Genomic DNA, 24,457 nt, shown 5'->3' on the forward strand with positions numbered 1-24,457 from the left:
AAGCCATTTCTAAGCAAGATCCACAAGCTCAGGCGTTGTCACTGGGCCAGGGATCATTTAAAATGGAGTGTGGCAAAATGGAAGACTGTTCTGTGGTCAGACAAGTCGCACTTCGAAGTTCTTTTTGGAAATCTGGGACGCCATGTCATCCGGACCAAAGAGGACAAGGACAACCCAAGTTGTTATCAACGCTCAGCTCAGAAGCCTGCATCTCTGATGGTATGGGGTTGCATGAGTGCGTGTGGCATGGGCAGCTTGCATGTCTGGAAAGGCACCATCAATGCAGAAAAATATATTCAGGTTCTAGAACAACATATGCTCCCATCCAGACGTCATCTCTTTCAGGGAAGACCCTGCATTTTTCAACAAGATAATGCCAGATAACATTCTGCATCAATCACAACATCATGGCTGCGTAGGGGAAGGATCCGGGTACTGAAATGGCCAGTCTGCAGTCCAGATCTTTCACCTATAGAGAACATTTGGCGCATCATAAAGAGGAAGATGCGACAAAGAAGGCACAAGACGATTGAACACTTAGAGACCTGTATTAGACAAGAATGGGAAAGCATTCCTATTTCTAAACTTGAGAAAATGGTCTCCTCGGTCCCCAGACGTCTGTTGAGTGTTGTAAGAAGAAGGGGAGATGCCACACAGTGGTGAAAATGGCCTTGTCCCAACTTATTTGGGATTTGTTGACACCATGAAATTCTAAATCAACATATTTTTCCCCTTAAAATGATACATTTTCTTAGTTTAAACTTTTGTTCCGTCATTTATGTTCAATTCTGAATAAAATATTAGAAGTTGGCACCTCCACATCATTGCATTCAGTTTTTATTCACGATTTGTATAGTGTCCCAACGTTTTTGGAATCCGGTTTGTACCTCCATCCAGAATCCAGACACTCATCAAAGGCTATAGGAGGTATCTAGAGGCTGCACCCGTCTAATTTTGTTATGATGCAGATTGCATATTTTCTATTAATCCAATAATTTTAATATCACTGCTGAAATACTACTGTTTCCATTAAGAATGTCATGTATTAAAAGGAAGTTGCTACTTTGAAAGCTCAGCCAATGATAAAAAAAAAATCTAAAAAATTAAGAGGGGTTTACTATATATTTACTATATTACTATATAGATTCCCATCTATTTTCATGGAGGTGGCATCTGATAGTAGTTTTGGTGACTTGGAGACTCTTAGAGCTGACACGATCATTAACTTTTAACTGACGAATGTCATACAAATAATTGTGATTAACAATTTATTTGTTCATTTTGTACCACTATTAGAGTAAGCAAGCTCTAATAATAGTTTAATACACTACATCTTATAACACCCATTTATTGGCATTGTACACTGTACCACATAAATAAAAATTGCATTTCTGTTTGCCTTTTAATCTTTGTAGACAAAGTTTGTAAAGGGCAGGTATGACGTAAATTAAATCAATAACCAAGGTACTATAATCAAAACAAACACTGTACTATGGCCAACACAGGCAATATGCCCTTATTCCATAACCACAGCCAAACATGCTCTGCATTGGCTAGGAAGATTCCAGACAAGGAACACTAACATATTTACCTTGTCTGGCATAACGCAACATCTCATTAGGGTCACAATGTTGTCACCCACACTGAACATTCTCAGAGATGCAGTACTTTTTGCACAAATATAGGGACACACACACACACATATACATATATATATATACATACACACACACAAATAAGTATCTATCTATACTAATAAAAGGCAAAGCCCTCACTCACTCATTCATTCACTCACTCACTCAACTCACTGACTGACTCATCACTAATTCTCCAACTTCCCGTGTAGGTAGAAGGCTGAAATTTGGCAGGCTAATTCCTTACAGCTTACTTACAAAGGTTGGGCAGGTTTCATTTCGAAATTCTACACCTAATGGTCATAACTGGAAGGTATTTTTCTCCATTAAAAGTAATAGAGTTGAGCTGGAAAGACGTGGGGGGCGGAGTTTCGTGTGACATCATCACGCCTCCCACGTAATCACGTGAACTGACTGTCAACGCAGTGCGTAGAAAACCAGGAAGACCTCCAAAAAGCGCTTAAGAAAACATGCATTATATAATTGAGAAGGCAGCTAAACAATAAGAAGCGAAGCGAAAGTGACATATACTACCATATTCATGAGTGCTGCTACCTCGGAAAGAAAGCAAGGTGTAAACCTAAACTTTAAATTAAGTTCATAGACAGGCTACTGCTGGCGTTTCACATGCCCACAGGTAATGCGGGATACAAGTTTAATGAGAGGACGCAGGATATAAACGAGAGTTTTGATCACTTTGTAACTAAGTTAAAATTGTAGGTGAAGGGGTGTGCTTATGCAAATTCTAGAGACTGTGTTTGTGGGGATTGACAGTTAATGGTGGGGAGTCATCATCTCCCTCCCATTCATCTCATTTCGCTCTGAGCTGAGCTCCGCGGCTAACACCGTCTTCCGAAGCAACTTTGTCAGACTGCCACCAAATACTCACAGAAAATCCACAAGTTAATACACACGCTGTCTCTAGAGTTTCTCCACACTGAATCCTCCAGGCACTACTTACAAAAGGTCACATTGACAATCGTGTTACGCTATTTTTAAAGTCTTTCCTTTCTTAGCACAAGCACAGCTGAGAAGCTTCATGCATGTGCTCCATAACGCTGCTAAAAATAATGCATTTAATCACACTTTGCATTACAAGCAAAGGGGAGCTTTTGTCAATGCATGATTTCCTGGTACACCATTACATTGATCAGCGCATCCCATTCATTTTACCCTCACACCACCTTAGTTTGAGAAGAAGTATGAAAAATATGAGGTTAATACAGAAAAACAGATCACCAATTCAAGCTTTATGAATAATCGATTCGCCATCAATAATTGTTTTGGTAAAGCCATCCTCCTTCCATTTTATAATTATTCCGCCACTAGCCATGATTAAATGAACGGTAAAAAAGTAAGAGCAAAGCGAGGGTGACTTATTTAGGCAGGCATATATATGACAGCAACACTCATGACAATGTCAATCATGTTACGTTATTATTAAAATGTTTCCTTTTCTTTTCATTACTTGTTTAACACATTTTTTCATAAGCGCTGGTATTTTGCTATATATATATATATACTAGTTAAATACCAAGCTCAGAGCGTGAAGTACTGCCTTAAAATTTTTATTAAGAAGAAAATTAAACCTTTTAAACTGAGGGAAAATATACCAATAATTATTTGTTAAGGATCTCTTTGTATACCACATTGTGAGTTCGCCCTCCGTTGTAATATGACCAAGCTGTGCACTGAGCTTACTCTTAAGCATGCAACGTACAGTTGGCCATGTGAACAGTAATCTTGTTTCAAATCTCACAGCTTGGATTGCTGCAGTCATAATCGGTTTGAGTTTCATGGTTTGTTTCAATTACGACAGTATTTGTAGGACTTGTGTTGAAGTGACATTCGGCATCTGTCAAGTGTTGTAAGCATACAACCAGTTTCATCGATAACTTCACATCCAGCTTTTGAGAGTTTAAACATTCATAAACATCAAAGTGTCCACTACTGAAATCGTCACCTGTCAATCTAAGATGTTTAAGAGGCATTGGCGGTTGTCAAAAGGTGTAAAATATTTGGCCATTTCGTACACTTGAAAGTTTACAACCTAACAATTCAGCAGCAGCCATCAACTCACATGCAGATGCATAGGTGAAGGGCTTAAGCATTTCACTATTCTAGTGCTCCTGTGTAGTATAATTATCTCCTGTACCGCCATCAGTCCACACCTTGAACCTGTCCCAGTCATTCAATACATAAGACACAATGTTCCTCCGGATATCAAGAGTGAGCCTGATATGGGTGTGCAATATGTAACAAAGAGAATGGAAAAGGTAGGTGCCATCTCCGGGCATGGAAACCACTCGGTAAGTGATAGTTCTTTGATCGATGGTGATCACCTCGATAGACATGTTAATGCGGTACGGTTGGAATGATAAAGGAAATGGGTACCTGAACAATGTAAAGTAAGTCTAAAATACCTACACAATAACTATAATCGTAATAAATGAACAATAAAACAGCCGGAGAAGCCGTGGATTAAATTAAAAGGCTGTAGTTATCAGCAGGGAGACGTGGAATCCCGGGGCAAAGCCAGGAAGGGAATGTAGAGACTGGAGCGCCGGACGGCCTTATATAGGCAGGCAGCCAACAACGGGAGGCATTAGGATGGGGACCCAACGGCGCCACACGGTGACCGAACTGCAGGCTATGGACGATATATGTACATAAGTAGGATTCAGTTAGCGTTGGGAACCCGCGTACCAAATTTCTTGAAAATGGGCCCATAAGTAACAAAGACCATTGAAAACTTCAATATGGCGGCCGACAGTGGCATCATACCACCAAATAAGTACCAAATTTCAGCCTTCTACCTACACGGAAGTTGGAGAATTAGTGATGTTGAAAGTTCAATATGGCGCTGACAGTGGCGCATACCACCAAATAAGTATGACATTGGTTTCGTTAGCGAGGGAAGCCTACCAAATTTCGTGAAGATGGGGCCATGAATAAGAAAGTTCAACATGGCGACTTTGTTGACCGCTATGACCGTTACGCTGTAGAATTTGAAATGAAACCTGCTTACCTTTTGTAAGTAAGCTGTAAGGTATGAGCCTGCCAAATTTCAGCCTTCTACCTACACGGGAAGTTGGAGAATTAGTGACATTGGAAACTTCAATATGGCGGCCGACAGTGGCATCATACCACTGAAATAAGTACGCGACATCGGTTTTGGTTAGCGCAGGGAAGCAACCTACCAAATTTCGTGAAGATGGGGCCATAAATAAGAAAGTTCAACACGGCGGACGTTGTTGACCGTTATGACCGCTACGCGTAGAATTTCGAAATGAAACCTGCTTAACTTTTGTAAGTAAGCTGTAAGGAATGAGCCTGCCAAATTTCAGCCTTCTACCTACACGGAAGTTGGAGAATTAGTGACGCTTGGAAATTTCAATATGGCGGCTGACAGTGGCGCCATAGCACCAAATAAGTATCGACATTGGTTTCGTTAGCGAGGGAAGCCGCCTACCAAATTTTGTGAAGATGGGGCCATGAATAAGAAAGTTCAACATGGCGGACGTTGTTGACCATTATGACCGTATGCATAGAATTTCAAATGAAACCTGCTTAACTTTTGTAAGTAAGCTGTAAGGAATGAGCCTGCCAAATTTCAGCCTTCTACCTACACGGGAAGTTGGAGAATTAGTGACATTTGTAAATTCAATATGGCGGTCGACAGTGGGGTCATACCACCGAAATAAGTACGTACATCGGTTTTGGTTAGCGCAGGGAAGCCACCAACCAAATTTCGTGAAGATGGGGTCAGCCTTCTACCTACACGGAAGTTGGAAAATTGGTGACGCTGGAAAGTTCAATATGGCGCCGACAGTGGCGCCATACCATCAAATAAGTACGCATATCGGTTTCGTTAGCAGGGAAGCCGCCACCAAATTTCGTGAAGATGGGGCCATAAATAAGAAAGTTCAACATGGACGGACGTTGTCGACGGTTATCGAATCGCTATGACCGCTACGCGTAGAATTTCAAATGAAACCTGCCCAACTTTTGTAAGTAAGCTGTAAGGAATGAGCCTGCCAAATTTCAGCCTTCTACCTACACGGGAAGTTGGAGAATTAGTGATGAGTGAGTGAGTAAGGGCTTTGCCTTTTATTAGTATAGATACATACACACACATTATATATATATACATATATATATATACATACATATATATATATACATACATATATACATATATATATATATATATATATATATATATATATATATATATATATATATATATATATATATATATATATATATATATATATATATATACACACACACACGGATAAAACTGTCAAAAACAAAATTTTACTTCAACTTTTTTTTCATTTCTAAAAAGCTGTAGCAGTTGCCCATTTTATAAAGTTAAAAGGTGCAGGATTAGGAAATAAAATGTGTAATTCACTCTACCCACTTCAAACAACAACCCTAGAGTTGTTACTTGCATATCTATTTCATTCATAAGGTGTATAGTACTAAGGTGCTGTACCATGTTAGCCATTATGGATATAGTGAGAAATCAAGCAAAATGACACCTTTTATTGGCTACCTAAAAAAATGACAATATGCAAGCTTTTGAGGTAACTCAGGCCTCTTCTCTTCTCATTCATGTCTCTGGTGACTCTTCCAATGAACTGTGTCTCTTCGGAGAATCTTTGGATACCCACTGGTTTGACTTTGTCGAATGAGAGATTGCTTGAGGAGTCCCAAATGTGGCACATTACCTGCATTGTGAGAGAGCATCAGTTATGGCACTATGGCCATGTGGTGCGATTCCCCAAGGGTGATCCAGGTCACAGGATCCCCATTATTGAGGACCAAAGTGGCTGCAGCAGGCTAAGGGGACATCTACATAACACCTGGCTGGGGCAGAGAGAGGATCATTTCCGGAGGGTGAGACTGGACCACGAGTCTGCCTAGGGGACTGACAACCAGGATCCCGAGCAGGGCTCTAGAGTGCGACCTAATTTCTCAATGGTGCGACTAAAAAAAATTAAAGGTTGCACCGTGCACCAGCCGCTCGAGGGGAAAAACTAAACTCCGTGGACTCTTAAAGTCTCCCTGTTGTTCAACAACAGACACACATTAGGCCCATATCGTCTAAACCAATCAGAGATAGTAGGGCGATCCCCCCCCTCTGATTGGCCGTGGTCCAGATATTCCTGTACGTGTGTGTACGTTTGAAAATGCATGTGATGCAGTCAGACAGAGAGAGGTGAGTAGCCCATCAGGTAAACAGTGGATGTAGCCGCGGATTATGAGAGAAGATGAAAAGAACGATTGACAGCTTTTTCGTTAAGAATGTTAAGTTAGGGCCTGATCCATCCGAAAATCATAACCAATGCTCTGACACGGAGCCATCAACCTCCCAAGTTATAGCAAGCCCTGGTCCGAGACGCATTAGATAATGAGCCACATAGATGGAGTCCGAGCCCACTGAAATTAAAAGGGGTAAAGTGTATACATTTCAAAAGAGTGGCTTGACCAGTTTCCCTGGCTAAGATACAGTAATGCCGATAATATAATGCACTGTATTTACTGTAAAGAGTGTGGGAATTCTCAAACATAGAACAGTACCATTTGTAGCATCAGATGTAGTATTGGATCCTGAAGGGAGATATGTGATGGTCATGGGAGACTTATCTAACTGTAAAATGATTTTGATAAATGTTTATGCACCTAATGTTGATGATAAGGAATTTATACAAAATTTATTTGCATCCATTCCCAATCTGAACACTCATAAACTTATAATGGCTGGGGACTTTAATTGTGTTCTAAATCCACTTTTAGATAAGACTTCCTCCACAGGGGAACGCAACTAACACCGCAAAGATAATTACAAAGTTTATAACTGATCACAACTTATCAGATCCCTGGAGGTTTTAAACCCAAATTCAAGAACATATTCTTTCTACTCACCAGTACATCATTGCTACTCAAGGATTGATTACTTCTTTATAGATAATAACTTCTTGCCTAAGATTAAATCTTGTAAATACGATGCTATTGTTATTTCAGACCATGCTCCGATGATCTTGGAGCTGAAATTACTAAGCCCCATACACTCACCCCAAGAGATGGCGCCTCAATCCGCTTCTATTAGCTGACGAGAATTGTACTGAATTTATATCCAAACAAATTGAATTCTTTCTAGAGACAAATACATCCCCTGAGATCTCTGCAGGAATACTCTGGGAAACTCTTAAGGCCTTCTTAAGAGGACAGATTATCTCATATCTTTCCCACAGAAATAAATCCGCGAAGAAAGTAGCAGAGATAAAAAGCGAAATTACTAAAATAGATGAAGAACATGCCAGACTACCAAGCGAGACTCTACATAAGAGGAGGCAGGCTCTACATTCAGAATTAAACCTCTTGACAACTAAAGAAACCGAACAACTAATTTACAAATCCAGACATCATTATTATGAACATGGAGAGAAAGCTAATAAGCTTTTAGCGCAACAAATTCACAAGCAAGATGTACGCAACGCAATCTCGTAATTACTAACACTAACGGAGATAAAATCATCGAACACAAAAATATAATGTACACTTTTAGAGACTACTATAAATCCCTATATACTACTGAGTTTAAAGAAGACAATATACAATCTAATGCATTTCTGGATAAATTACAGATACCACAAATTGACGCTTTTAGTGTGGAGGAGCTCGATAAACCTCTGTCATTATCAGAATTACTGGATGCTATAAAGTCACCCAAGGTGGAAAAGCAGCAGGCCCTGACGGCTACCCTGCAGAGTTTTACAAGAAATTCTCCGCTCAGCTAGCTCCCTCCTATTAGCAACATTTACAGAAGCCAGAGATAACCAATCTCTTCCACAAACCTTTCGCCAAGCACTAATCACTGTCTTTCCAAAACAAAATAAGGACTTATTACAATGTGCATCATACAGACCAATTTCACTTCTGAATAACGACGTTAAAATACTCTCTAAAATCATAGCTAGAAGGATGGAGAAAGTGCTCCCTCAGTAATATCACAAGACCAAACTGGATTTATTAGGGGCCGACACTTATCTTCAAATCTTCGACGCCTGTTTAATGTAATATACTCACCAACTAAATCAAACACCCCAGAAATATTATTATCATTGGATGCAGAAAAGCATTCGACATGATTGAATGGAAATACCTTTTACTATTTTGGAGAAGTTTGGGTTTGGCCCAACATTTGTGCATGGATTAAATTACTGTATACTAACCCAGAAGCTTCAGTTTGCATCAATAACATTTGCTCAGACTACTTTAAACTAGAACGTGGCACAAGACAAGGATGCCCTTTGTCACCACTGTTGTTTGCAATTGCCATTGAACCACTGGCAATACATTGTCGAAATACTGATCAGATAAAGGGGATTAGCAGAGAAGGACTGGAACAGAAAATCTCATTATATGCAGATGACATGGTACTGTATATATCGGATCCAGAAAATTCTGTGCCTGCAGTCTTAGCAGCACTCACAGAATTTCAAAAGCTCTCTGGTCTCAGAATTAATCTGAATAAAAGTGTACTCTTTCCGTGAATTCGCAAGCATATAATATTAGATTAGACACCCTTCCTTTTATCATTGCAGAACAGTTTAAATACCTCGTAAACATCACAAGTAAACATAAAGCTCTTTATCAACAAAATTTCGCCTGCATGGAAAAAATTAAACAAGACTTGCATAGATGGTCAACCCTTCATCTCACACTAGCTGGAAGAATTAACACTGTTAAGATGAATATTCTTCCTAAGCTCCTTTTTATTTCAAAACATACCAATATACATTAATAAATCGTTCTTTAAGCAATTAGATTCAACAATAACCTCATTTATTTGGAATTCTAAACATCCACGCATCAAAAGAGCACCCTACAAAGACAAAAGGCAGAAGGCGGCATGGCTCTACCTAACTTCCAGTTTTATTACTGGGCGCAAATATACAGTCGATAAGAACCTGGACACAAATAGAAGAACATACACAGGCATGGACCGCAATAGAAGTAAAATCCTGCAGTACTTCTTTGTATTCCTTGCTTTGTGCTCCAATAAACACACGCTATCGGCAATACACTAATAACCCAATTGTGCTCCACTCACTTAGAATCTGGAACCAATGTAGAAAGCATTTTAAGACGGAGAAGCTTCTTTCTGTGGCACCCTGCAAAAGAACCACCTCTTTCAACCCTCACAAACATATGCAGTTTTAATATCTGGAAAAATTTGGAATTAACTTGCTTAGAGATCTTTATATAGACAACGCCTTTGCATCCTATGAACAATTACATTCCAAATTTAACATTCCAGCTACAAATTTCTTTCACTATCTTCAAATCAGGAACTTTGTTAAACAGAACCTTCCAGATTTTCCTCATCTTGCACCCTCATCCACGCTGGAAAAATTATTGCTCAATTTCAAGGAGTTAGACTCCATCTCTACAATATATAAAATCCTTTTACAATCCCTTCCTTTCAAAGATCCAAGAGGACACTGGGAAAATGACCTCTCAATTAATATATCAGAAAAGGAGTGGAAAGTAGCAATGCAGAGAATTCACTCAAGCTCCATATGCAAAGCATACAATTATACAACTCAAAATTATATATCGAGCACATCTGTCTCACTAAAACTCTCCAAAATGTTTCCAGGGCATGATCCAACCTGCAACGCTGCAACCAAGCCCCAGCCTCACTAGGTCACATGTTCTGGGCCTGCTCCAAATTAACATTATTCTGGACAAAAATTTTAATTACCTCTCAGACAGTCTTGGACTCACAATCCCTCCTAACCCATTAACAGCTGTGTTTGGGGTTCTTCCAGAGGGTCTTAAAGTGGAGAAAGACAAACAAATTGTGATTGCATTCACTACACTGTTGGCACGCAGACTTATTCTGATAAACTGGAAGAACCCAAACTCTCCTCTTTAAGTCAGTGGGAAACTGATGTGTTATATTATTTAAAATTGGAAAAATCAAATACTCAGTTAGAGGATCTGTGCAGACTTTTTCAAAACATGGCAGGATCTAATCAGTAATATTTTGAAATGATTTTATAAAGCACAGAGAATTTGTTGATTTAGGTATTTTTAAAGCCTTAAATTTTACACCGCTTGGCTTGCTCTCTCTCTCAAGGGTGGGGATCGATCTGTTCTTAGCATAATTCTTTTTTTTTGTAAAAACGATTGCTATGTATTGATTGTAATAAAATTAATAGAGTGTGGGAAGTCCATGGCCGGCAGTAGTGCATTTGTGACTGGTTCTAATACATTTAGAATTGAAACGCTGAAAAAGCACAATGCATCTATAAAACACATTACATGCCACGATAAATGCACTGCTCAAGTGTCCCCTCTCCCCGCTGCCTTTCAGCGCAGGCAGCAGCAAACAGATCATCAGACGAGGCCGAGATGATAATTAAGTTTAACGCTGCCTACAATATTGCAAAGAAGAACTTCCCTTCACTAAATTCAAGTCCGAAATAATTCTTATGAAGAAAAATGGCTTGAACGTGAACCCGGACGCATAGCAATGATGTCGCGGCACCCAATTTATAGGAGTCATCGCGAGATACATTGAAAAAAAAAGACGCCTGTGCAAATTAAGTACAGTGCGTACATGGCATTCCTGATCGACGGAGACACAAATATCGCCACAAAGGAATGCGTCATTGTTTATGGCCAGTATCTATGCGGAGAGGAAGACCGGTGAATATACTTATTGGGCACATTGAGGTCGAGCATGCTCATGCCCAAGTCTGGAAGATTTTGATGCTAGAGAGAGTGTGGCCAGCTGGTTTAGTCAAGGCCAAAGATCAAGAAGGCCAAACTACAGGAGTTGGCCATCCGAGGGGCATGTGACTGCAATGGAGGATAGTCCAAAAGACACTGAGCCATGAGATGTTCAGTTTGAAGCCCTTAAAACACTTAATTTAGGTTTTCTTTTTAGTTAATTTATCTTGAGATTTTTTAAGTTTAAATTTCTGCTCAGTAAAGCACTTTAAGCACCAACACTTTTTCAGTAAGTTACCTTTCTTGTAGAATTGTGCTTGCCTTCAAATAAAGAACTTTATATTGACCAGATTGTTAGTTAATCATTTACAAGTCAATATTGCCTATATGGACAGCAATAAAAAAAAACAAATAAATAAATAAAAATGTGATGCGGTTGAAAATTTTGATGCACCTAACTTTTGTGCTGGTGCACACTCGGCATGCTCCCCGACCTGACTTAACTAAACAAATATAAGCAAACAAACTCAGTGTTTACAAACTGCTTTAAAATAAATAATACTTGGTCCTGCATCTTATAAACCTTTTAACACATTAAAAAAAATGTGTTTGGGCAAACACGATGATGTATTTGTAATAAGTCCATTAACTTTTAGTCAATGGCAAAACAACACTCTCATAAAGCATTTCCAAGGAGTCCAAACAAATTACAATGTGAAGTATCTTCTAAAGTTGGAACTGTCAAATATCATTCAAATTAAGTTCACACAGCACACCACAAAATACTCTAAAATTACAATGAAAATACCAGTATTCAAACCAACTCTCCAAACAGCAAATACAAGCACAAAGTATCACCTTTAAGGATTATTAGAAACACATTCTTCTTTTGGCTGCTCCTATTACAGTCACTAACACCAATTAAAAAACTACATTAATGCCCTGTGTCATTTTCACTCTATGTTAAAGAGGCAATGCTGATTCTTATATTGTTGAAAGCATTTAAATAGACAAGACTAAACTGTATAAATTGATTTGGTATAAATGTGTGTGTGTATAAAGTAAGCACATGAAACAAGTAAAAATGATACAATAAAAATGAAAACTTCTGTGAATCCATCCGTCCAGCCCACTTAATCACAAAAAGTCCATGCTTAACCCAGCAATCCCTGACACAAAACAGGCAGAAACGCTGTGAATGACACTAATCCACCATAGGGCTCATTCACACATTAACATACACAGCAATTCATAGATGCCACTTACCACCTTACCAAAAGTCTTAACAATGTAGAAGGAAAAACTGAAGCACTAAAACGAAATAATACATACACTGAATAAGATATCAAGGGCTGTAATAAACAATCGTACTTTGGAGATCCTAAAATCTCAACTTCAATTAAGCGAGTATATATGGACTTGCAGGATTAGGCTTAATAGCCTGTTCTCTACAACAGAATCTGTTTTTTAATTATCAATGACATAAATACAGTACCTTGAAAGGTTTTTGGAAAAGTATACAAAAGGCAAGTTGTGTTTTATTTACCATCATCATCAGAGAAATAAGAGTATGTAGATTAAACTCAGAGTTGACACAAAGACATCAAAGATCTTCAAAACAAAACAACAGCAAGTCAAATAACCTGAAAATATGCATAACTGCAGTCTATGATTACAAAGGTTACCTTGCTTCTACATTATAAATCTTAATTTGATATATTAAAATGCTATTCACAACATACTTCAGAGATCTTATGTGATAAAATGTGTTCTCTGACCTAACAACAACAAATAATTTACAAGAGTTATAATATATATTAGTTTTAAAAAAAATATTTTAAAACTATGTCCGCCATGTACTGGTTGCTTGTTGATGGTTTGAAGAGTAGTACTAACCTATATGCCTACATTACTCTAAAGAGCTTTTAGCGACCGATCATGCTTCAGGTTTGCCATAAAACCTGTCACTAAATAGGATTAAGTAATGGTGCATGTTAGCTATAGAGATGGTTGTGGTGGTAGGTGGTTCTCAGAACCAGAAACATTGCCAAGAACTCACTGGATCTTGTAGAAAGATATAACAGCATCAATATCAATGCTTTTCAACAGAAATAGTTCTCCACAATTACTGCCAAGGTAACCCCTTGAACAAAATGTCAGAAACTCACTAATGTGAGACTCTTAGCGCACCCAAAAAGTCATCATACCTGCCTTTCACTCAACACTGTGCTGTTTTGATCAGGTCTGCCTGGTGCCAATCAGAAACAGCACAACATCCTACCAACCACACTTAACTACCCAGTAAAGGATATTTATCTGATATCAGCAACTCACCCTAGCCATCAACATTTGGGAAAACCACTCCTAAACCAATTATGCAAGTTCTAGAACACCAACTACAATTTGCTAAATCTTTTTCAAATCATTGACTTTTTGGTATCATACATAGGAAGTTTTTGACTGTAGGGCTGCAAAGATTAGTCGACGTAATCAAAGACGTCGACTACAAAAATTCAATGACGTGGATTTTTTAGTCGACGCGTCATAAACAGAATCTTCAACAGAGGCTCCAGTCACAAAGAACCACATTGGTCTTTGTAACTGCAATGCATTACATGAACGCCTGGGGGCAGTATCGTTTGTTATTGTTTGTCAAGACTGCACACAGTTCTACCAGCGAAGAACGACGTCTGAGGAGAAAACAATGTACAGGAGAAAATAAAGGTGGTTGCAATGACCAGTTGGATAGAGGAGGGGGAAGGAGATGGAAAAAAAATTGAGACAGAAACTTTCTGAAGTGAGGGAGTACTTTACTGAAAAAGAAAAAAAAGTTGAATGCAGATTATGTAAAACAGAGCTTTCTTTTCACGGCAGCACCATCGCGATGCATGAGCATCTGAAACGAAAGCATCCTGGAGATGTGATGCCGCAGTCTCTTGAGAATTTATGCTGGCACTGTTAGTTAGTTAGGCTCAGATCAGGAGGGGAGGGATAGCGTGAATGAGAAAATAAAAGTAAAAAAAGCTTAAGTATTACAAGTAACAAATTTACACCCGATCTGTTCGTTTTCAAATAATATTATATTAGTGCTATGATGTTTTCTGATTGGTACTATGCAGGTCACACAATGATTTCTTCAAAATGTCACATATTTGTCTCTTTCTTTTCTGCCCCCTCCCTGCCGAACCCCAGAGGAACATTCTTTCCTCTGCATGTCCTGGAGTCCTGTGCAGAGTGGGCAAGATCAGGGGAGAAAAAAAAAATGCGGTCATTGATTACAACCGCAAGAAGTTACGCAAATGAATATGAAAAATGTTGCATCCGTGCCACAACGTTTTCCGAAATGTACTATAATGTCATAAAATGAATAATTCCAAATATCATATATACCTATGTCTCTGTTTTTTTGTCAGAGCAGCTTTGACATCACGGGCCTTAAGGCACATACTAATTCGACATAAGCAGGAACACTCAATAAAACTGAATAAAAAAAAAATCAAGTGACAATGAGATACGAATAAGGTAGATTTGTCAGCGTTTGTGTGTCAGATTTTATCCATCCAGATCAGAGAATTTCCAGTTCGATCGTCTCAAAACACCACTCACATCTACAATTATTCCCAGTTGCAGATAAAAAGTAACAGCGTCAGATCCCTGAAGGGGCGGTAGTATGTATCGTGATTGTGACTGAGAGAATAAAAGTGGAAAAAGAAAACGGTAACTTTTACAGGTACTTAACATTTAATACAGTGGCTGTTACAGATGCAAATCAAATGTATGTGTTTATTGTATAATATTAACAATAAGAGCAACTCACTACACAAAACGGTAAATACGCGAGGCAGTCAGGATTGAACCGGGGGACTCTTGATTATAAGTCAGCAATTCCTACCACTGCACCATGGAAGCTATTGCATCATCCTTGAACCTTTTGTGAAAGTGTTTATTTGATCTTTACACTTCAGGCTTTACACATTATATAGTTTATGTCTACATTTTGTCATTTATTACTAAAATATGAAAACCGTTTCAGTTTTAATTATGTATTTTTTGGTAAAGTTAAATGCACTTTTTTGTTTAAAGACTACTGCACTTTAGTTTGTATTATTTAATTATTTCTTTTTTATTATGATGGTCACACTAATATAAAAACTTCTGATTATTATCAAATTCATGTTTCACTGGTTATTTTAATTTGATTATTATGAATTTTAACCATGTTAATGCAGAGACATCAGGGTGACATTCACAGGTTGACAGATGTGAGCAAATGAGGTAAGACATGCACTGGAGCCCAGAACAGGATGTGCAACCACAGGTCATAGGCATCATAACAGTCAGGCATGAAATAATCGTGACTAATCAAAAAATTGAACGATTAGTCGACTACCAAAATAATCATTAGCTGCAGCCCTACTTGACCGAATACGTTACATGACACTATTAGTCACAGAAAATTAGTTCAAAATAAGAATATCCATGAGCAGTTTCGAGGCACTTTTTCTTTGGGTTACAAGTGTGGCAATACAATGTATAGTTTAATTATATAGGTGAGTTTTTACTTAATACAAAAAATAACTTCTAATTTTTATTAACATGTTAACATAAAAGTGCCAATCTTTTTGTACTACAAAAACAGCATGATTAATAGATTGGAAAACACCTTCGGTACTTTATCTCCTAAGCACTGCTATCAAAATGATAATTCTTCATTACTATAAAAACAAAGTAAAAAAAGTCTAATGTGTCTACTTTTAAAATAACTGGTGTCCGGATTGACACCAAGAAGTCTAAAATGGCATATGCAGCTGTAATTAAGGGCGTTAAGAAACATGATTTATCATGAAGTATGTAGAAGCACAAAGAAAAACAAGTGTCAAATTTTTGAATTATTAAAATGTTTCAATTTAAATGTTGAAAGTCTAAATATTCTCCCTTGTAATAGAGATTTTCCATTTTTCATCCTCACACAGAAGTCCATGTGGAAGGCTTGATCACTAGTAAAAGACCAGAAAAAAAAAAAAATAACATGCATAATCACTGACCTTGAAATGGTCTAAAACAGTCTCCCGTGTGCTTGTGTTTGCAATTTGTCGTTTTTAAACTTTTGAGAGTGGCTCTTAGAGGGCGAAGACCACCAGTAAAGTATTAAACGTCAAAATTATAATATTCATGATCAACAACCTCGAAAGAGGATTAAACAACTAGTTCTTCTGATCATTTTAGCTAAAAACACCTTGATTTACTATTTTAAGGGTTCAATTTACTGAACAAAATACAGTTAAAAAATGGCATAAAATTGTGGGTTTTTCGGGTCCTAAAAGCCAAAAATTAGGGGGGGGCCAAAACGTTTAAGGTTTTGCAAAATTATACCTCAAGACGGGTCGAAGAGGGTGGATAAGTAAAAACCGCACAAAAAAAGGACTAATGGCACCAACCGTTAACCTTCAGATACGAATTAGAATGTTCCTCACATTTGATCTATTAGTTTCGTTATACTTAATAGTTATAGATTAGTTTTTGATCTATAACTTTTCGAAAAGGAGCGTGCAACAAAGAACTAATGCAAGTTCAATGTTTCGATTTTTCCATGGTATTCATTTTTTGCATGCAGCCCGCATCTTTTCTATTCTTCTTTTTTCCACTCATCAATTCCTCGAGTCCCTGCTTATTCCAGCCCTGGACAAACTGGCCGGAGATTCCACAGTTTTACGAAGATAATGAGAGGATCCTTCCATTCCTTTTTAACATGTTTAATACAACTATTAATACATCCCAAAGCAAACGGTTTTCACAGCAGTATCAGTGTATCTAGTAAAATGCAGGAACCAACCATTGGCCGCGACTCACATGTGTAAGAAAGTGTGCATTTTTAACAAATTCACGAACAATGTGTGACATATGTTGCTAGGACCGTGAAGCAGATGGGTAATGAGAGCTGCGGTAGAGAATTAGAATGTTTAGCAACTACTAATCCCCACACATAGTTATGTCCCCATTCCTGTACAAACATTATCCATCTCGTACAAGAAATGTGACAAGTTGTTTACCTGAATATTAAGCACAATTGTTGATCACATTCAGAAATTAGCATCCGATATACGCCAATACTTAATAAAGCCTTTAAAGCCAGCACGATTTACCCCAGAATTTCACATGTGGGTAATTGCGGACAACACGACAATAAACAGCGTGGAGCCCTGTGGGTAAACACCACACATGTAAACAAATGCACAATAAATGCGAAACCACCATGCATTGAGGACTTGCACAAACCTGACCTGTGGCAGTGTGGAAAACTCGGGTAAATGCATTTGAAAACAGATAAAAGTATCCCAAATACTTACATTGGTTCTAGCGTCTTGGACAGCCACGACTTCAGTGCGTCGAGGTTTTCTATAATCATTTTCTAAAAATATGAACAGTCCCCCGCCCCCCCAAAACGTGTCCAGGGCAGAGCCCCCGTCTGAAGTGTAGGTTCAGTCAAACAGGGAGAGAAAGTGTGGGGTTTTAACCCCCTTCCAATTGTAAGTTACAACGTGCCGGAACAGATATCTGCAAAAAGAAGGCCTAAGCAGCACCTTTGCAACAACAGAAAAAGTGTCTTTAATCCCACGGCAACAAAAGTTTTCTTTTGCAGGGGACTCCAATATATAAACTCCAAAACAGAACTGTTTTTTTGCAGGGGAAATTTAACTAAATTAAACTAATACTGAATATGAACAATTCCTCTTGCAGTACTTTCCCTTACTCCTTATTCGATGAAAATGGCGGCTGCGTGCTCACGTTCAAAATCACGTCTCGCGGGATGTAAACATTATTATGCGCATGCGTATTTTCTGTGAATAAGGAACCGCTCATCCCACAAATCGTTGAATTTGTGTGACGGTAGGAAAGCGATACTTTATCTTCCTATAGCTAAAGACATGAACGGATATGATGAGTTTCCCATTCCATCAAAAGCAGAATTACCTCGGTTTACCGAGCACATTATGGCAATTATTCCAAACTATGATTTATGAAGTAATTGTATTTTTTCATTAATATACAATAAATGAAAGAATCTCACTTCATAATTATTCATCCACAATATTGTATTTCTGAAACTTTTACAGAGTTTATCCCTGCAAGAATAGGCACAAGGCAAGACCTAACCCCGAATAGGTTGCAGTCTTATACTTACTACTTGACATTAATTGGGCTGTTGTATAAAATATTGAAAGAGCGTGAATTTGTATATATTCACTTGCTTCAAATGCCAGTTTCATATACCGAAAACGATTTATGTAATCATACCTCCAGCAGTAATTTCTCGCACTACTTGCTGTATGCTCAGCCAGCTGATATTTTTTATCAACATTGCTGACTTTGCGTTAATGGATTTGGAAAAGAAAAGTACAGTGGCAAATGTATTAATTATATTTCGTTTTCAACTTTTACTTTACATTGGAGGCTTTTACAACTTAACTGTACACCAATCCTTTGGTACTTGTAATAACTCTATCCGAAAGTTATTGTTATATTTGTATCGAAAGTTCACTATCCACATTGAAAACTCCAGTTTTTAATCTGCCTCCCGTTTAAAAGCACGTGCGTTCCGACAAGAAATTTAAATTATCCACCAGTCCAAAAAAGATGAAGACCACTTCACACCTAATGTTATTAACCGACCTAAACCGACTGTAACGTCACTTGCCATAGCTTTCAACTATCCATTGTACCAGCGAACAGTTTAGAAAACTCCTGCCTGTAGCAGTTTTTGAGCGTTTTTGGCCAAACAGTCGTTCAATTGAAATCAATCGTAACACTCATAAAACGATGGTAAAAGATAATAAAACGGGTTTTTGGAAGCTTTTAAAAAGTAAGCCAATTTCATTTCTTGTAGGAAGTAGCTTACTGAAACCAGAAAAAGAGTGTCGTAATGCACGCGTGTGCATCAGTCCTCTTGTGCCAGCTATTGAGGTGACAGATTAAGGCAAGTAGCCTACAATCAAGTGACAAGAATTCAACAAACGTTCTATGTATACATTTAGTTTTAATCAGGTTAAGGTTTAGTACATGTTTTAACAAAAGGGCAGAGTGGTGGCACAGAGCTCTTCCTGACAGCGCCATTGGGGATTTGCATGTGCCCATGTGTTTCTGGACGTATTGGTATTATTGAGCATGTTGACCTGAGTATTATTACCTGTTTTAACATTTAATACTTAAAATTTAACAGTGATACTTATGAATGAAGGAAATATGTTTAGTCCTTTGTGAAGTAAATTACATCCACCCCTTTTCTATCCTCAATCTGAGCTCTGGTTGCTCGGCCACAAGATCACACTGTTTAAAATATCTTTAGCAAAAAAACTAAACAGATACTTTATCAATACGTTTATGTTACCAGAATGCATATGGAACACGTTTTCTCCTTGGCTGTGTGATTGAGCCCTGAAAATGATTGGCGCACTGTGCCCCATGTTTGTTTCTTGCCTTAACATCCAGTGTTGCATCAATAATCACTGGCTTCCTGTCACCCTAATTTGGGTAGATTAAATGTACCCCTCAGCACATTCAGGACAAAATGTATATGTATATAAGGTATGTTGAATTCTTTTTGAGTAGGTTACCACAGTACACGATAAACAGTTCCTCATTAGCTGTTAGTAGATGGCCAAATGATGTTGCACTGACAGTTTTTTTTTTTGTTTTTTTGCAAAATTGCTCAATGATTTTTTTTACCCACATATCCTTACTTTTGTGTTTATTTGTAATCATGGATTTTTTAAGGATGCTGCTTGCTTCATAGAGAGTACAGAATTGTCCGGTCGACTTCCTTTACTGCAGAACAGTGTGAACCCAATATGTGCGCTTACAATGCTGATGACACCTGTTCTTAAGTTTTGTTATCACGAGGATTAAAAGCAATAAAGTCATAGAAGAAATTCTGAAGACACAACAATCACCTCACAACACTAGGACACATTGTTGACTATAAAATGGAAATGGTATAAATCATACTTTTCCCTGCAAAACACTTCTTTGAAAACACAGGAAAAATACTTGAAAACACTTACAAAACACCCCAAAAATGACTAAGAAAGCAGTTAAAAAGCTTGAAAAATGCTTAACAAATGCAGAAAATGGGCCTGAAGATCACTCCATCGGCTATCTGTCTCAGGGCTGCGTTTTATGCTGTCACTGCTTAAAAGTGTTGTGCTTTTTATCTTTTTGCTATTATTTTTTCCCCATGATTAAATAAAAAATGTTTTTAAAAAAGTGAAAAAGAAGAGTGTAACTGCTCCTCCAGCATCCTCTTCTTTTACTATCCAAACATAGTTTAGTTTTTCAGTTGATATTTAACCATTCTTTTATAATTTTATTTTGCTAAGCATTATATCCATACATTGTGTTTTAAAAGATCATTTATTTCACAGCATATGTCCATTCCAATGTAGGAGGAAATGTAATTTGTTTCCAAAAGTGAGCGATATCCTTTATTTAATTTTGTACTGCAACTAAACATGTATACTTATTAAGCTTATTATGTGTTAAACAAATAGTCATATAGTGTTTATGCAAAAAATCCTTGAAGGACTTTGACACAGGCATTTTCATGTGTGTGGACATTTTATTTACCAGGTCAATAACTAGTTTCTGAGGGTACTGAACGTTCTGAAAGTTAATACAGGATAAAACAAAAGCATGACTACGGTCTTCAATTGGTTTCGACACTCTTTTGACATATAAATTTCACTAGCCCTGCTAAAGTACAATGATTTTTCTTGGTATTCAACAAGCCATTCTTACTGCTATAATATTACATTCAACAGTTTGCAGAGTTAAAATGTCATGAAAAATGTGAAAACTTGGACTTGCATGATGTGTTCCCCTAACTAACATTCTTGAGCAAAAGAATGGACTGTTAAAAGTAATAAGTTTGGACAAAATAAGTGCTCATTACTTACTAAGACTTCAAACTCACTACTTCTACCGAAATCATGCCCACCAGACGTACTTATACACTCACAAATTATGAAGGTCACATATGCAAATAACAAGTAAGGTACAGGAATTAAAGTAGAAAATAATATAAAACTTTATATCGAGTCAACTTCACCTTCTTTTTTTGTTCATTTGTTTATTGCAATCAATGTAACAAATTGATTAATGCAAGAACACATCTGCTGGAATTCAGCTCTTGTTTTGACACAGCAGTTAACAATAATAAATTCAACTTTTTGAAAGGCTTATACCATTATGTGGTAAAAATGTGATATATCACTGATTGTTTTGGTGCCAAATAAAGTAAAAGATGGCAAGGGATCCTTCATTTATATTTGGCTTTTTTGGTGGGTCTTATCTCCTGCATTTGCTTTGTTGTCTGCCACATTGTTGGTTGTTCCTGTCTATGTTGTCGACAATGCAAGACTGGACTTCACATTGATGTTAAAGCTTCTAGAAGCAGTGATACCAGCCCTCTCTTGACTATCCATAAGATCAATCTCATTAGTCTCAACTGCTGTATTTGTGGCTTGTTCAAAGTACTTATTCAGATCATTATTATATATACTTTTTAAATGGCTGGTATAGTTTTCAGCACAACAGGTATTTTGTTCCTATTTCTTTTTTACTTTTCTTTTCACTACACTACTGGGCTCTTGTTTTGAATTAACACCCATTTTCTGTTTTGAGGTTCGGTTAACACTTTAAATCATGATTTCATTAGAGAGACCTATGAGACACCTGCTCTGATCATGACCACTCTCATGTCAGCCAGCCAGGGCTTATATTCTTTTATGCTTTTTATTAATGTCTGAGTAGATAGACTTATAATTGCAAGGATTGACGATGTGATATGTGGTGGGCTGACACCCTGCCCGGGGTTTGTTTCCTGCCTTGCACCCTGTGTTGGCTGGGATTGGCTCCAACACACCCCCGTGACCCTGTAGTTAGGATATAGCAGGTTGGATAATGGATGGATGGATGGCGATGTGATTTTCATGTTTCCATCCATTTAGATGACAGAAATATGCTTTAGTTTACATGATCTGGAATCCATCTCTTCCATACTTGCAAATACGTATTGTATATGATTTTATATATATGTTACATGCCAAGTATATTTTCCATTTATTTATTGCATTTTTTTATTTTTTTCAATTGTTGAGTGGACATGCAAGTATCAATTTCATTGTACTATGTACAGAACATATCTCTACTATATAAAAAAAATCCTTTGACGAGACAAGACTTTCTGGAGATGCAACTTTTTGGAAAAGATTTTTTCAAATCCGGCAAGATTAGACTTTTGCCTTGATATTTTTTCAAGTCATACCCTCTTCTCAACCATATACAACCACACACACAGCACTCTCATCTCATTTGTGTGAATGCTTTTGACACACACAGTTTCTTTTCTCTCAGCTCTTATAAATTTGAACATTTTCCTCACTTTAAGTTTCCAATTAAAGAAGACGTATTATGTCCAAATCTTATTGAAGAATTTCATCATGAAGGGTTATCAACAGAAAAAATGAGTACACGTGCAATCCTAGCAACGAGAAACGATGAAGTCAAATGAATTAATGCTTATTGTTAATCGGTTACACGGCAAATTGTTTAAATGCATATCAATAGACTATGCTGAAACGGTTGGTGGTGATCGTGCGGAAGATGAAAACATCAACTTACAATATCCCGAAGAATATCTACAACCGTTAATACCGTCCTGTCTTCCAGCACACGAATTACTATAGAAAGGAGGATGCATCCAAGAAAGGTAATGTACTACATCTTCTGTGGATAATATTAGACAACAAAGGAAATAAAAGACAAAGAGAAGAAGACAAAGTAAAATGTCGTAAAGAGGTTCAAAAACGTTGGCGCGATACATGTCGCAGAGCAGAGCAGAGCACATGCAGAGCAGGCTAGAGATTATGAAAGTAGTAAAAATCAAATGTCTCAAAAAACTGATATTAAAGATTGCATTAGCGCTAACAAATGGAAATTATTTCTCGGTGAAATAACAGAACAGCGAAAAGAGATCAAACATATGGACATAGGTGATATGACAGAAGTATGTAGATATTGTTCGGCTTTAAAGTTTAAGACTTGTAGATCATCTAATTTGTGTTGCCATCAGGGAAAAGTAGTGTTTCTTCCCAATGAGGAAGCCTATCCACGAGAATTAAAAGATTTGTTGTTTGGTGAAAGTGAAATCAACAAACACTACAGGCAAAATATTTGAATCTACAATAACCTGTGGTCACGCAACAATTAAAGCTCCTACAAGTTTAATTTCGAACAAAAAACAATTCGGTGAGATTTATATTTATAGTCATGGAGAAGTAATGCAAAATAGAATCGAAAGAGTTAAACGATCTGACGTATTAGAAATTGTACAGCCAATAATGGATACAAATCCATACGTCCAAAAGTATCGCACTTTACACAAAATTTATCTGCAAAAACCTCACATGCATTTATTGGTTACTTTGCAAAATAAATTATTACCTCCTGATGATGTAGATCGTTTTGTCTGTGCTGAAATTCCAAACAGAGAAACCTATCCTGAACTATGGTACAAAGTCATTAAACACATGTCTCACAGACCTCATTTAAAAGATTCAGAATGTTGGGACTCAAAAGGAAAAATGTGTTTAAAGAAATTTCCTAAAGCTTTCGTTAATTCAACAAATATGACTAAGGCTATCTTTCCTAATTATCAATGCAGAGATAATCATCACGAACAACACACTTATCATGGAAAAAAAGTTGTTAAAATTGTGATGATCAATAATTCAGTGATTGTATCATATAACCCATATTTGCTCAAACGATTCAATGGTCGGGGTGGCATGGTGGTGCAGTGGGTAGTGCTACTGCCTCGCAGTTAGGAGACCCGGGTTCACTTCCCAGGTCCTCCCTGCATGGAGCTTGCATGTTCTCCCTGTGTCTGCATGGGTTTGCTCCAGTTTCCTCCCACAGTCCAAAAATGTGCAGGTTAGGTGCACTGGCAATTCTAAATTGTCTCTAGTGCGTGCTTGGTGTGTGTGTGTGTGTGCCCTGCCCATAGTTTTTTTCCT

The 24,457-nt window shown here is 37.6% G+C and overlaps 1 protein-coding gene across 1 annotated transcript in view; it reads right to left on the reverse strand.

Annotated features, from left to right (window-relative positions):
• rbm26 (RNA binding motif protein 26) overlaps positions 1-18,159 on the reverse strand; it is a 166,717-nt gene extending 148,558 nt beyond the window's left edge. Inside the window, exon 1 of the mRNA XM_039745376.1 lies at positions 17,735-18,159. Coding sequence (XP_039601310.1) covers positions 17,735-17,793 — 59 coding nt within the window. The 5' untranslated portion in view covers positions 17,794-18,159. The remainder of the gene's footprint in view (positions 1-17,734) is intronic.
• Between the last annotated feature and the right edge of the window lie 6,298 nt (positions 18,160-24,457).

The sequence above is a fragment of the Polypterus senegalus genome, chromosome 2 (genome assembly GCF_016835505.1).
Source record: "Polypterus senegalus isolate Bchr_013 chromosome 2, ASM1683550v1, whole genome shotgun sequence".
Taxonomy (NCBI): Eukaryota; Metazoa; Chordata; class Cladistia; order Polypteriformes; family Polypteridae; genus Polypterus; species Polypterus senegalus.